Raw genomic sequence first — 14,987 nt, forward strand, 5'->3', positions numbered from 1 at the left:
AACAGTTTCCATAAACAACTTAAACAAAAAGTAAGTACGGTGAAGAGTTGGAGAGCAAAATTAAGTTCCTAATATGATTGTGTTGTTAGCTAGAATCTGCAAGCCTTCTAGGTTTGGTAGGATGAAGAGAAAAATAAGATGTATCACCAGCATGGTTCCTGGAACAACAACAACAAAACCTTTTCGTAGATACTGAATGAATGAATGAGTGAATGAAAGAGCAAATACAGTTACATAATAAATAAATTAGTAGGGAAGTAAAACTAGATTATAGGTCCCCGAAGGTCCGAGAAAATTTTTTCAATGAGAAGATAAATTCTTTTTAGCTGGGAAGATCAGCTGAGACCTTAGTTTTTAAATATCCCCTGTACACATCCATTGGAGAAGGCACTGGCACCCCACTCCAGTACTCTTGCCTGGAAAATTGGACGGAGGAGCCTGGAAGGCTGCAGTCCATGAGGTCGCTAAGAGTCGGACACGACTGAGTGACTTCACTTTCACTTTTCACTTTCATGCATTGGAGAAGGAAATGGCAACCCACTCCAGTGTTCTTGCCTGGAGAATCCCAGGGCGGGGGAGCCTGGTGGGCTGCTGTCTATGGGGTCGCACTGAGTCGGACACGACTGAAGCGACTTGGCAGCAGCAGCAGCAGTACACATCCATCCACCTGTGAGCCACTCAGTAAATTCATGTCCGTTTGAAAACAGATTGAGTTGCTACCTATTGGAAGAGATAAGCCTGTTAAGTGTCATGATAAAGAATCAAATGAATTTTGTATATGTTTTTAGTTAAAAAGTAGTGGGAAGGCAGGAGAGCAAAGAGGGGAAAGGATATTTTTGAAAAAGCTGTTTTTCCACTTACTTTTATCTTGTTTTGTTGTTGAGTACCCATCAGTTAAGAATTGGAGATAACTGCTCTTGCCCAGGGGAGATTGCAGATTGTATGTTTATCTTGAATACATATTTGAAGCTTCTGTAGAATCGTGTTCATCTGGTTGTTTCTAACTCCTGTGTGATCAGTTTCCTAATTCTCTGGATTCTGTGGTGAGAAATTACATCCAGAGCAAATACAAAAAGCCTTTTAAAATAGATGTTGTTATTTATCACTCATATAATGATTATAAAAATAACAAATATTCATTCAGCATTATGTTTTAAAGGGATTCTTTACCATCTAAAAGGGATATGTTAGTCTCCTATAATTTAGCACATACAGCTTTTATAAAATATTAAAGAGGTAATCAGACTCTCATATATTTTGGGTCTGAGGGACAATGCCTAACAAAAAGTATATATATAACATGATGTGTCCTAGTTAATTCTGAAAGCAATGATTTTCTATGGCCTCAAAAAAAAAAATGAGGCAGTCTATCTGGAATACATTTCATCTCAGTATTTACCTCCATAATTTGGAAGTCTGAGCTCTTATTTAGGTTATATTGAATTATAATGGATTGTCATATTTGAAAAACATTGCTCAGTTCTCAGCTGTGTCTGATTCTTTGCAACCCTTTGAACTGTAGCCCACCAGGCTACTCCGTCCGTGGGATTTTGCAAGCGAGAATACCGGATTGGGTTGTCATTTCCTCCTCCAGGGGCTCTTTCAGACCCAAAGATCAAACCCGAGTCTCCTGAGTCTCCTGCATTGCAGGCTGAGTCTTTACCACTGAGCCATGGGGAACCCTTGAAGACCGTTACCATCACCTTATATGTTGGTCTTCTTTTCTTCCCCTCAATGCTCTCCAGAGGCTTTCTCTGTTTTTTGTTGTGTTCCCTATCTTTTTTTTTTGTTGTTGTTGTTATTTGAAGAATAACTCAGGTTGGTTTTAGTTAATGATAAAGCTAGACTATCTGACTCATACTATTTACTCTGTGATAAAATAAAGTAATTGTACCATTGCTCATCAGGTTTACACATTCAAGGTCCTCTGTCTTCTTTGGGAGAATATTTAGCTAAAAAGGTCAACAAGCCCAATATTAAGCCTTAAAAAATTGTGACTTTGAGTTGTGGTTCTTTGTGTGTTTCCTTGTGTCTCAGAGCACGCAATTTATGTGAATACAGCCTTGTGGAAACTAACTTTTTGTTTTCATTGTTAAAGTGAAGGGAACCGGTATTTTTGGTTCATATAGAAATGTGAGTTAAAGTGCATTTTTGTCCAGAGGTTTGCATGCATAGTCACAAACACAGACTCACAAACACACTCAACCATAAATAACCTGCCTTCCTCCAAGACTTAATTTCATCTTGCCCAATTAGGGAGCACTAGGGACCTGTGCTCATTCCAGGCCCATTTTGCAATATTCAAAATATATTCACAGAAGCTTTGATGTATGGGGATGGAGTGTCTCCACTGAGTCAAACGCAGCTGGGTCGTCTGAAGCAATTACTGCAGCATCATTGAGACCCTAACTTTCTCTCAGCGCATAGTTTATACACTGGAGACTATAAAAAAAAAAATAAAAGTGTTCCAGTACTATGTATGTCCCAAACACTGCAGGTTATTTGAAATATGCTTTTCCAGATAAAATAATTTTCTGGCTGAAAATGCAGTTCATTTTAAAAATAACTCTATTTTTAAATTTGTAAGTATGTTCATAAAATTTGAATGATAAGTTCTGAGTTTTAAAAAAGATATAGCTTTTTAGGCGTATTTTGCAGTTTGAGAAGTTTACAAAAAGTATACTAATGGTTTACTGCTTTTATAACAAAAACACAGATTTGCTGCTATGCAATTAAAATCATACTTTAATTTTATCTCACTCCATGTAGGACTACAACTCAAACTGGATTATTTATTATACATGTGTAAAGTATAAGACTATGTTTTAAGTAGGGTTTGTGGAATTTGAAGGTACATTCAGAATTATTCTCAAATATTTGCAATGTGTATGTAGATCTTAATTTCAAATCTTTAGGCAAAGATCTCAATATTTGACTTTCACAGCATTTCCTGAACAGGTTATGTTGTATGTTAGTGATATCAGTGTGTAATTAATTTCCTTTGTTAAAAACTTTCCGTTTTCCCTCCACACAGTGAACATGGCCACAAGCAGGCTAATAGGTGCCGTGGCTGGCACCATTCTGGCCCTTGGGGTGATTTTTGGAGGCACAGGGTGGGGAATAGAGTAAGCATCTTTCTGAGTTTCGGAGTGTTTCTGTTTGATCCCTGGTGTGTGAGCTGATCCTTGGCACCTGACTCTCCCATGTGTTGTCTTGTTGCTGTGTACCCCTTGTGGTGTGATTTGAATGTGTTTGTGTCCTGTGGTTTTCTTGTGCAGTGGAAAACCTTCTCCTGTCTGGAACAATGTGGGGCATAAAATAATATTGGGGTGCTTATGATGTCTTCACAATTAAGGCAATGGTCCCAAAGCTTCCATTGCTTCTCCATTTATAAAAGTAACTTTAGGATACAAATCTTTTTTTGACAAACCGTTAACACAAATGCTTTTCTATGAGGGTTTTGTTAGGATTCTTATAACAAATTTAATCTTCTCAGTCAAACAGTCTAATTGCTAAGTCATGTCCAACTCTTGTTACTCAATGGACTGTGACCCACCAGCCTCCTCTGTTTGTGGAATTTCCCAAGCAAGACTACTGGAGTGGGTTGCCATTTCCTTCTCTATCACTAGTCAAATAGATCCACATATACAGCTGGAAATTATCAACAGTTGTTGCTCCTTTTAAAGAAAATCCAAACATTTGCTCCATTTATTTAGAGTAACATAGGAAACGTCAGCTTAATTTTCTTTTTTTAAAGAAGCTATTTAGTTTACTGTTTTTCTTTTAAAGACATTTGTGATACTGTCCTTATTTTCTTCTTTTAGAATAGTTAATCATTCAAATCCAAAGTTTACATAAATATTTGGAAACAAAGAGCATCAAGAAAAAAAAGATATTTAGTGCAAACCTGCAAAACCTTAGGTGAACAGTTGCAAATAATCTGGTGTGTTTGTCTTAAAGAATAACCAGTGTATAAATAAATCTACTGTGTGCCACTTGCCCTACACAGAGATACAGCTCTCCTCATTGGTGCTTTTATGTACGTTGCTTTGTACTTGATCCACATCCTCACAACAGCTGTCAGTTCTTCATGGGGTATTGCTCTTATGAGGTTGCTAATCTGTAGACTAGAAGATTATCCTGATATTTTTTCCCCTCTAATTACAGAGAGAGCATATACAAATAATGGAAATACTCCCAATACATGTCGTCTTTTCTATCGAGTGTAATGGTCATAACATTTCCCAGTGGCTGGAGAATGAATTCCTAGTATTTTAAGAAATCACAGATAGCCTCTATTCAACAACCTCCCCAAACCCTGGGCATGTTGCTAACATCACTCATGTTTCCCTTTAGTCCCATTAGTGGCCATACATGGTACAGTACGGGCCTGGGAGACTTAGACACTGAATTAGCATTAACAGAGGAACAAGTCCAGAGGTCACACTTTCCACTATAGATTTACTAAACTTTCTCTCCCCTGCATCAAAGGACTTTGTCTAGACTGAGATCTTTCAATCTAGATGGGATCTTCACATCCCATCTCTATGGACTGTGAGGCTAATTAACCCCAGGAAGCTAGAAATATTGGAAAAGATATTTTATTTCTCTTCACTTGTTAGAAAATAAATATTTTATTTCTCCTTACTTAGATATGACAGAGCTAAAATACTTAGAGAAAGCAAGAACTTTGTCCTGTAAAATTTCACGTTGGGTGTGTTTATTGGATTATATACAGAAGCAACATTTCTTTTCCAAGAGAAATTCTTTATATACATTTATGTGAAATTCTTCCTTGAAAAAAGGTAGTTTACAAAAAAGTCATCCCAGTTCCTTTTTTTATATTATTTATTGGCCGTAACTGCAATGTACTAGTGAAATGGATACATTTTAACAAATTCCCTTTGGAGTCTTAGAGCTGGGCAAAATTGCAGGCAGTTGCTGTAAAGCATAGTCTTTGTTACCAACCTTTGTTTTATCTACTCTTCCACTGTTGTAAGTTTGTGGCTATTTTTGGGTGTGACAGGTAAGTCCACATAAGTACTACTATATTTAAACTATGCAACCAATAGGACCTACTGTATAGCCCAGAGAACTCTACTCAATATTCTGTAACAACCTAAATGGGAAAAGATTTTGGAAAAAAAAAAAGGATACATGTAAACATATAACTGAATCACTTTGCTGTATACCTGAAACGAACACAACAATGTTAATCAACTGTATTTAAAAAAAAAAAAAAGGCAGAAAAAGAAATGTGGGAAGGAGATACAGCTAAGTGGGATAATGTTTAGCAACCTTTGTATGAAGACAGTAAGTTGCTTTGCCTTTCCAGGGTGTCTGTCATAGCCTTGTGTTCCACCTCTGCTGACTCTGCCTGAGCTCAGCCATAAACAGTAGGTAAACCAGTGATCGTGGCCATGTTCCTATAAAATTTCTTTGCCAAAAAATTCATCAGGGACAAATTTGGCCTGTGGGCTATAGTTGGCTGCCCCTCAATCTGTAGCATAAACTTGAGAGTCAGACAGATCTGTTCAGATTTTGCCTCTGTCGCTTATTAACGTCTAGAAGCCCCTGTTTCTTCATTTATTAAAGAGGGATAAAAATAGTTCCTATCTCATAGGGATTTTATGAGGATCAGATGAAATATTAATATTTGTCAAGTACTTAGAACTGCAACTGGTAAATAGTAAGTGCTCAATATACAGTAGGTAATCTGTTTTTCTTGCTCTCCCAATTATTTATTATTGTCAGTGGGACTCTAATGGGCCACTGAGATTTGTGTTCTGTAGAACCTCAGTGGTGCATCTTAAGAGCATGTCCCTGTCCAGGAGCTGGTGAAGACCACATTCCTGACACTCCCATTGAGCTATACTCTGTCCCACTCATGCACACAGCACTGGATGATCTTAGTAAAAACATAATTCACACAGTTTTAGTGCGGTGGCATCCATTTATATACACAGCTGAGGGCACTAATGTGAGCAGAAAAGAGAATTTTTTACACAAAAATGAATGTATGCACAAATTCAGGATTTTAGGAGAGCTATCAAAATTGGTTTCATGACTTCTGGAACAGAGATAAATAGAACTGGAATTAGTTTGCTATCAGGAGCACTGTGCCTGCATATTAGCCCCCTGGAGGATGTGATACTTAGAATAATTCATGTACTGAAGTTAATGTTGCTTAACATTTAAAAATAGTGTGCTAAGGTGTTTTCCATGTGAATGGAGAGGGTTTACTATATGTTTCAACTGTTACTAAAACAATTGACAAAAAAATTCCACTTTGGATTTTCATTCTTGCTGTCTTTCTTTCTCACTTCTTTTTTTTTTTTTTTTCTCAAATGTCTCCAAGCCTCAAATTTCTCTTAGTAATACCTGGAAACTTGAAGATCGAGTCAGTCAAACTTAAGGAATCTTTATCCTATTTCCCCAAAATTACTCAAATAAATTTTATGCTTCCTTTGTATCTTGTCTTTGGAATTCCATGTTGCTGTATAAACACTGTATGGGTCTCTGCAATGAACAAGCATCTTTGAGCACCTCCCAGTTAGATCTTTGTTGGTACCTTCCTTCTTCCTTCTGAATTTTAACTGTCTTCAATGAGGGATAAAAAAATTTAGCATGTAGACAACTTTATCTGCTGCTTGCAAGAGCACTTTAGTGGAATAGTTTTCCTTCTTTTCATGCCGTCATTTGCCAGCCAGAGGGTACGAATTCAAATGCTGTCATGTTTGTTCCATCTCTCACTTGTTCGCTTCCTGATCCTGGGGTAGGGGAGGAGAAAAAAGATGGGCGACGGCAGCAAGTGGGCATCTGTAACTTTCTTCAGATTCTGCAGAAGGTGAATGGAATGGAACTTATTCTGTCAGTGGTGCAGAAACTTTAGATTTATAGGCAGATGGATCTAAGCAATAGCTGTCTATAAACAAAGGCGATATTTAAGTGTTTAGTGATCTTTTTCAGAGGGATTTACTTCCTGTAACTGCTTATCTGCCTGTCGCTGGTGGTAATGAAAGTGGTCAGCTCATCTGACTTTCTTCCCATGATCCTTTGCCACAGGTCCTAGTGCCACCAATCTCATAATAGGCTCCATCGCTGGGGCCATCCTGGTAGCAGCTATTGTCCTGGGGGGCACAGGATGGGGATTTAAGTAAGCAATGCCGCATGTCTTCTTCTCAGTGGCTCTGGCACTTCTCTATTCTGCTTACATAACCAAGTTTTGAGTTCCTGCTACCAGATTTTGAGTTTTACCAGCAAAACCACTAAAAATAGATATTTGTGTTCAGAAATGGGTCAGAAGAAACATGGAACCTCAAATATTATCTTCAGGCAGATGGGAAAACACAAAATGTAGAAAGCACTTACATGCGGAACTTAAAGGAGAAGTTCTTTGATAAAAGTAGTTTTAGGAGCAAGCATCCTGAGAAACATTTATTTGTATGCAGATAATCCAGGAAACTGTTGTTGAATATAAGTGCATCTCCTCATACAAGTTCTTTGTGTCTGTTTAAAACTGCTTTATATGCCACTGACATTTTGAAATTTTCACAACCTTATTTTTCACCTGCATAGCTTTGTGATTTGAAAAGCTTTATTATTTTATAACAACATTAAAAATAGTTTCATTAATTCCCTAACCTACTAAATCGGTGTCTCACTGGAATTTGAAGTCTGTGGCTTTGTGTCACTTAATATTTTTTAATGAACTGTTAATATTGACATGACTGGTAGACTAGGTGTGTTTCCATATGACCTTTCAGTTTGGATGGTACCTTGATCACTGAAGTAAGTTTGTTTAAATAGACACACCAGATAATCATAAACAAACCTTGATTGTGGTCCACATTTTTGAACCTATTTTGTCCAGTTTGGTGTTTCCATACCTTGAATTCATTGGGTAATTGCTTCCTATATCTTTTTGTGCTGTGATGACTTGTTTATTGTGGTTTGTAGATAAGACCTAATACTCCCTGTGCCAAATACTCCCTGTGATAAATTCAGTTTCAATTAGATCTAAGGAAACAAATTTAAGTGGGAAATAAGAATATTACCCAAGTTCAAAACCCACTTTTCCTCCATTTGGTTACCTAATAGAGAAAGTTTTTGACCTGAATTATCTGAGTAATTACCTCAATTATGAACTTTTTTATGTTTGATATTTAAAATTCTCAATTCAACACATTTAAATCAGGTAAAAAGTTATTATTAGAAATTTATTATGAAAGAAAAACAAGCCATAAGATGATTTAAACAAATTAAACTTTTTCTGCTAATTTTGTTATTATATTAAGATTTAATGAATAAGCCTACGAATTTTTGAGTGGCTTCAGCTTGGAAGGGTATTATCAGATGGTACCTCTTTTCTTCAGAGATATTTATAAATTTGAACCTGTTTAGTGAAACAGTAATTTTGACATCAGCACACTTTCAAAGACACACAAACACATTTAACTTTCTCATCATGATATTAATAAGATTTTGCCCAGTTAATGAGTCACTCATGTGGTACCTAACAACAGAAAAATATGTGTTTGTTTGGGCTGAAATAATTCTAGCAAAAACTGTTCTTAGTGTCTCATTACTGTAAAAAGGTCATTATACATTTCAGTAGTTCCATGATCTGTTACTCTAGAATGCTCCTTTGAACTTTTCCATAAGTATGCCTCAAGGAAAATAAACTTGGCTCAGGCCAGGCTTACGCCTCCTTGGTGTTAGGAGACTTCAGCTTCAAAGGCCTGGAAAAGAGCCCGCTGGGCATCTTAGCCATCCAGCCGCAAGCAGTGACAAATGTGCCACTTCAGCATTTGGAGATGAGAGCACTGTTCTGTAGCAGGACCTCAAAACACTGGCCTGGCCTAGCTCACAGCTTGAATTGCATGTTTCTTTGGGGAAAAGCAAAAAAGCATTTATCACTGTATAAGTAGTTTAGGCCTGTACAGTGTATTTATATCTGAGAAAGATATCTAGTTATCAGAACAGAAAACAAAGGGGAAGAGATGGACATTTAGAGAGGTGAGAAATAGCCTTTGGGGGGATGCTGTGCAGACCTGTGTGGCTGGGTTCTGTCAATGCCCTTTCCCTTCCTTATGACGCTTATAGGAAAACATTGTAGAAGGCACACAGTAGTATAAAGTAAAGTAAAGGAAAAAATGAAGACAGAATTCTTGAACATGTCATGTTAGCAGTTTAAATTTGTAGGAGGTACTGCTGTTTGTGCTATTTGTTGCTCCATGGGAATCTTTCGTTTAGATTTTTAGATGTTAGATCTTTATATTTTAATAGTAGCGATGTGGTTTGTATGGAGCTTTAAATAACTACTTCAACCTTGCAATAAAAGCCTTTGGGTGCTAAATGATGAAGCTTCACTGTTCCCACCCTTCACACAGTTTTGGAGATGATTAGTCTAGAGATGATTTGGAAGTATAATTATTTGCAGTTTGAATTGAAACTTTGAAGTCTTTCATTGAGTTCAATGTAGATACAAAAGAGGTTTCTTTAGAATCAAAAGTTGAAAATAGTTTGTAAAAAGAATTGCTCTAAATATCTTTATTGGAAAGCCCTCCTGAAACTGGGCTTTTATTACTGGATGAGAAATTAGCAAGATAGCCTAAAGAATCTGAAGGTACATATACTTAGCCATCCAGGAAAATATAGTAACTGCTCAGGGGAAGTATTGGTTTTTTCTAATGTTGAATTTCTTTAGCTATAACATTCTGAATAATGTAGTTGTGGAAGAAGTTTCATACCCAGCATAACCTGTTCAAGTATGAATGAGAGACACAGCTGTGCTCTGACTCCTGACACTGACATTATGGTTCTGTTTTTTTAACCATATTTACCCTTAAATAGCTGGTTAAAGCATAAGCTTATGTGAGTGTATATGCGTGTGTGAATGTGTGCAAATTTGTGTGTGTAAAGTGATGATGAAGCTTTATCAAGATTGTGTGGTCAAAACAATAGTATGAATTTAGATTACTTCTTTTTAGCAGAATAGTAGAATCTGAAAACTTTGGTTAATGCAAGCAAGACTTCCCTAAGCAAGATGGTAAAACTCTTAAAAAGAAAAAAATGTTTTATTGGGTAGGTTATTTTTTAAAAATATTCTGATATATTGGGTAATGTGGTAGGCATACCTAAGTAATTTCAATAGTTCTGTATTCCAGAAGTGTGAAGATGCTAAGGGATAGTTTAGTCTATGGATTCCCAGTCTTTAAGGTGTTAGGATTTTTCTCTGAGAAATCTTGTGAAAACTGAACATAGGCCCTTGTCATACCAGTTTGGTCAACTTTCTCCCACATCTGCATTCATTTGCTCTCGCCCTCTGCTGTTTTGTTCTTTTTTTTTCCTCTCTATCCTTGCACACACTAAATAAAGCTATGAACTGTGGTGCAAAAGATTGCAAACGTGGTAGCCAAGGAGGCTCATGGCTATCATTCAGCATTGAATAATAATGTTGCTCCACTAGGTCATTAGAGTTGTTGCCTTTCCTGGACATTGAAAAAAATCAAGAGACTGAAGTACATTTTAGTAGCATCTTTCTCTAAAGCTTAGGACAAGTGACAAGTATATAAAAAGATAATTTCATCTCTTCATTTAACAATGAACAGAATTGCTGTTATTAACTTGGATGCAGCTTTTTATCTGAATTCTCTAAATCTGAAGACAGGAGTTTTGATGTGAGCAATATGGTCATCTCTATGCCCATAGAGTATATCCACACCATAGGTGATGGTGGTAGAAAAGAGATTCTAGGTGATGATAGGAAAAGAACTTGAAGGTTAATAGTGCCATAGTTTGCTGATAGTTCATATCACAAGATTTGAGGACAAATGTTGAGTTCTTTCAAACGTGTTATAATTGCAGGCTATGGAAGACTATTGCCATGCCCCATTATTCCACCACCTGCTCTCTCCATGGGATTCAGCAGCAGGAGTTGCCATGTTGGCCTGGCAGAGCTGCCTCTGACATTAAAAGTGTTAATTTAATAAACCTATATTATTAAATATGTGGTTTCCTGTCTATGAGAAGTCAGATTCAGTCCCTACCGAGCCTGACTTGGACGCTAGGAGATTGTTTGGCTTGTGTTCCTTGTCGTTGGAGGTACTAAAGAAAGGACTGTTTAGGTATTTGCAATAAATGAAATTGAAAGGGTCATATCTGGATTATCACAAGGAAAGTTAACTGAATTGTTTGAATGGCATACTGAATGAAATTTGAAATGAATCTAATATTGCTAATTACATTTTCTCAAAAAATCAAATGTCTTTTTTCTGCTTTTGTTTTTTGTGGAGTTTAGAAATGAAATCAATTTTAGCTAGTCTTTCCATGAGGAGGATAACCAGATTGCTCCTTATCTAAATTCTATGACCATATCCCAATGTAAAATAAGCGACCTGGTTTCCCCAGTATCCCTCTGACACTTGGGTTAGGCACTTTCTTACTTAGACCTAGCAGGTGGTGGTGGTGCCAGGTTAGCCAAAAAGAGCCAGTTCAGCTCCCTAACTCAGCCACCCGGGGAAGTGAACTCAGTCTAAGGTGACCAAGGGGGCAGAGCTGGGCAAAGGGTTCTTGGTGGGTGAGTGATGACTCATCATGGAAAAAGAAGAGACTCATCATGGAAAAAGAAGAGACTCATCATGGAAAAAGAAGAGACTCATCATGGAAAAAGAGATCTTAGGGGTGGATAAACATGCCCTTAAAAGAATATCTAAGACTTTACAATTCCCAAAACATTATTGTTACCTGAAGAAGCTTTAAAAAATCTTTTGTAGATGTATATATAGTATAACATGGGAGAAGGCCATGGCACCCCACTCCAGTACTCTTGCCCGGAAAATCCCATGGACAGAGGAGGCTGGTGGGCTGCAGTCCATGGGGTTGCTAAGAGTGGGACATGACTGAGCGACTTCACTTTCACTTTTCACTTTCATGCATTGGAGAAGGAAATGGCAACCCACTCCAGTGTTCTTGCCTGGAGAATCCCAGGGACGGGGGAGCCTGGTGGGCTGCCGTCTATGGGGTTGCATAGAGTCGGACACGACTGAAGTGACTTAGCAGCAGCATATAGTATAACATATAGTAGACAAAAGTACAGGTTTTTCAGAAGTAGTAAAAATGGATGAAAACTGAGTCAATGCAGGTTTATGGATTGCACTGATATTCTATAATGATTCAGAAATACCTTGCAGGTTATGATGAAAAAGTGAGCGACCTTCAGAATCCAGTGAACAAAGGATTTCAGAGAAAACACTTGTGGAAGGAAAGCAGCAAGCATCTACGGATGAGAGATGTGCTTTCACATTAAAATAGAACAAAATAACTTGATAGGCAGTTCTCAACATATAGTAGCCAGTAGTGGTTTTACAGTTGACCCGTGAGGAGCCCTGAAAGTCAGCCAACTGCAGGAATGGCCCTCACTGTCCTCATCACAGGGCTCCACCTTCTCTCTGCTGGGACGCCAGTGGTGGAAGCGTTGTCCTGGACTCCTCATTAGGATTTAGAGTCGATTTTCCCATAGAGAGGAGGGTGGATTGGCCTCCTGATCTGCCCTGGGAGGCCAGTCATACTGTAGGACATTGTTTTTATAAAAAATGCAGTCTAAGCTTCAAAACTGACAACTTATGGACACTAAAGGTTGCCTATATGTCAGGCTGAAATGGAATTTCATATCTCCAAGTGAACCAGGGAATTCACTGGCAGTCCAGTGGTTAGGACTCAGGGCTTTCACTTCTAAGGATCCAGGTTTGATCCCTGTTTGGGAAACTCAGATCCTGCAAGCTCTGCAGCTTGGCCAACAACAACAACAAAAAGACCAGATTGCTATTACGACCTTAAATGTGGCTATTTATGTGACATTCCCTGAGTTTGAATAAAGGGATTTATATAAGGGCGATAGAGTCATTTTGGGCTTCCCTTGTGGCTCAGCTGGTACAGAATCTGCTTGCAATGTGGGAGACCTGGGTTCGATCCCTGGGTTGGGAAGATCCGCTGGAGAAGGGAAAGGCTACCGACTCCAGTATTCTGGCCTGGAGAATTCGATTAACTGTATAGTCCATGGGGTCGCAAAGAGTCGGACATGGCTGTGCGACTTTCACTTTCAGTATAGTTATTTACATGTGTACCATGAGCCCACTTGATTTTTCCTCCACACAGTTTTAATTGGGGAGACAAAAGTTTAATGGTTCTCTTGCATTCTGGCAACACACATCTAAATAGGTTGGGGTGCCTAGTCCTTCAGGGTCATTCCACAAGGTCAAACAGTCGCTGTTTCCCCCCACCTGACTCACAGGAAGTGTGGTTCCTAATGCATCTACCTTCAAGGGCAGTGGCCATGTGGAGACACAGGCCCTGTGCTCTGAAGGAAACTGACTTAGTAACAGATACATCGTGGGAGACTTCCCGTTTGTTCTCACCTCTCTTTCCTGGGCAGCATCAGCAATGATTGCTTTTAGGGATACTGACCCAAAAGAGGGTTGAGAGGGAGGAAGGGGAATGGTGAAAAGGAAAAAGTAGCAGTGCTACAAACAGTGTTTGTACTATGTGTTGGCCAGTGATCCACATGCTTAAGCCATTAGTGAAGATGCCATAATGAAAACTTAGAAAAGGGGAGATTTTCTTTAAAGAGTTTTATATTTGCTATTGAAAAAGAGAAGCATCAAAGCAGTCATCTTGGGGAAAAAATATAAGAACTTTGCAGGATCTCTTTCTACATATTTTCAGCTTTCGTATTGTTTTTATTTTGAATTACCTGTGGGAACGAGGAATATACTGCAGTCCTTTTGGTACTTAGGGCTGTAAGGGTATCAACTGGCCCCGAGTGAACGGGCAGGGAGGGGGATGAGGGGGCTCCGGTTTTGCATGATGCCATGGTGGCAGCTGTGTTGCGCCCGCCCAGTGTGCAGACTGAATGCATGAACCCCTGCTTGATGCCCCACATGAAGCCAGACCATGGGGAGGTTGCAACCAACTTTTGTTGTTGCCTTGTAGTGTCTTGCTGGTTCTCTTCTTTCTCTTCTTAAACATAAGAACCTCTTTTGAGGAGACTGGACACTGTGAGCAAAGCATTTTAACTTGCTTATTTCAACTAAGCCAAGCTGCTCCATTTGCTTAACTAACCTGAGCCTGTGTCCATTCTCCTTGGAGTGTACCATCTGACTGTGCACTCTGGGTTTCTACTTTCTAGGTAAGAAAAATGCTTGTTCCAAAGTGAGGTAAGAGCTCACACCCCAAGGCAGCAAGATAACTGAGTAGAGCAATGTTTTTTCGTTTTGCTTTGTTTTTGTCACTTTGGCAAAAACCAATCCACAGATACAGAACTCTTAAGTTCCCAAAGGAAACAGTTCTAAGACTTTCAAAATATTTCTTAGCTTTTCTAATAGCCCCCTAAGTGGAAGAGCCTCCTGGATTAATTTATACCTAGTTAACGTTAGCTATGTCATTTCCTTCTGAAACCTGTTTCCCTGATATCTCAGTTGGTAAAGAATCCACCTGTGGTGCGGGAGACCCTGGTTCGATTCCTGGGTTGGGAAGATCCGCTGGAGAAGGGATAGGCTATCCACTCCAGTATCCTTGGGCTTCCCTTGTGGCTCAGCTGGTAAAGAATCTGCCTGCAATGCGGGAGAACTGGGTTTGATCCCTGGGCTGGGAAGATCCCCTGGAGAAGGGAACAGCTACCCACTCCAGTATTCTGGCCTGGAGAATTCCATGGACTGTATAGTCCATAGGGTCGCAAAGAGTGGGACACAACTGAGTAGCTTTCACACTTCCTTCTGAAATAGACAAATTGGGCTGCTGAGGCTTTCTGTTCCAGTGAACAACTGGAAGCTTCTTTTCGGCCTTCACAAATGGATATGCGCTGACAGGGAGGTTGTAACAACATCCAGAGTGTGAGCTGTTCTCTGTTTCGAGTTATTTTGGACAGTCTGCCTCGGGGTGAGTTGATTACTTTGCTCTGGAACTAGCGTTGCTGTCATTATCATTAC

The 14,987-nt window shown here is 38.9% G+C and overlaps 1 protein-coding gene across 4 annotated transcripts in view; it reads left to right on the forward strand.

The window, feature by feature from the left end:
* ADAM23 (ADAM metallopeptidase domain 23) overlaps positions 1 to 14,987 on the forward strand; it is a 189,371-nt gene that overhangs the window by 170,795 nt on the left and 3,589 nt on the right. The window contains exon 25 of one of the 4 annotated variants that reach the window (XM_069578117.1): positions 7,066 to 7,156. The exons of 2 other annotated variants lie outside the window; for them this stretch is intronic. In XM_069578117.1, coding sequence (XP_069434218.1) covers positions 7,066 to 7,156 — 91 coding nt within the window. Of the gene's footprint in view, positions 1 to 3,034; positions 3,126 to 7,065; positions 7,157 to 14,987 lie in introns of all 4 variants that reach the window. One more of the 4 variants, XM_069578119.1, reaches the window with a different exon arrangement.

This window comes from Ovis canadensis, chromosome 2, assembly GCF_042477335.2.
Source record: "Ovis canadensis isolate MfBH-ARS-UI-01 breed Bighorn chromosome 2, ARS-UI_OviCan_v2, whole genome shotgun sequence".
NCBI classification, from domain to species: Eukaryota; Metazoa; Chordata; class Mammalia; order Artiodactyla; family Bovidae; genus Ovis; species Ovis canadensis.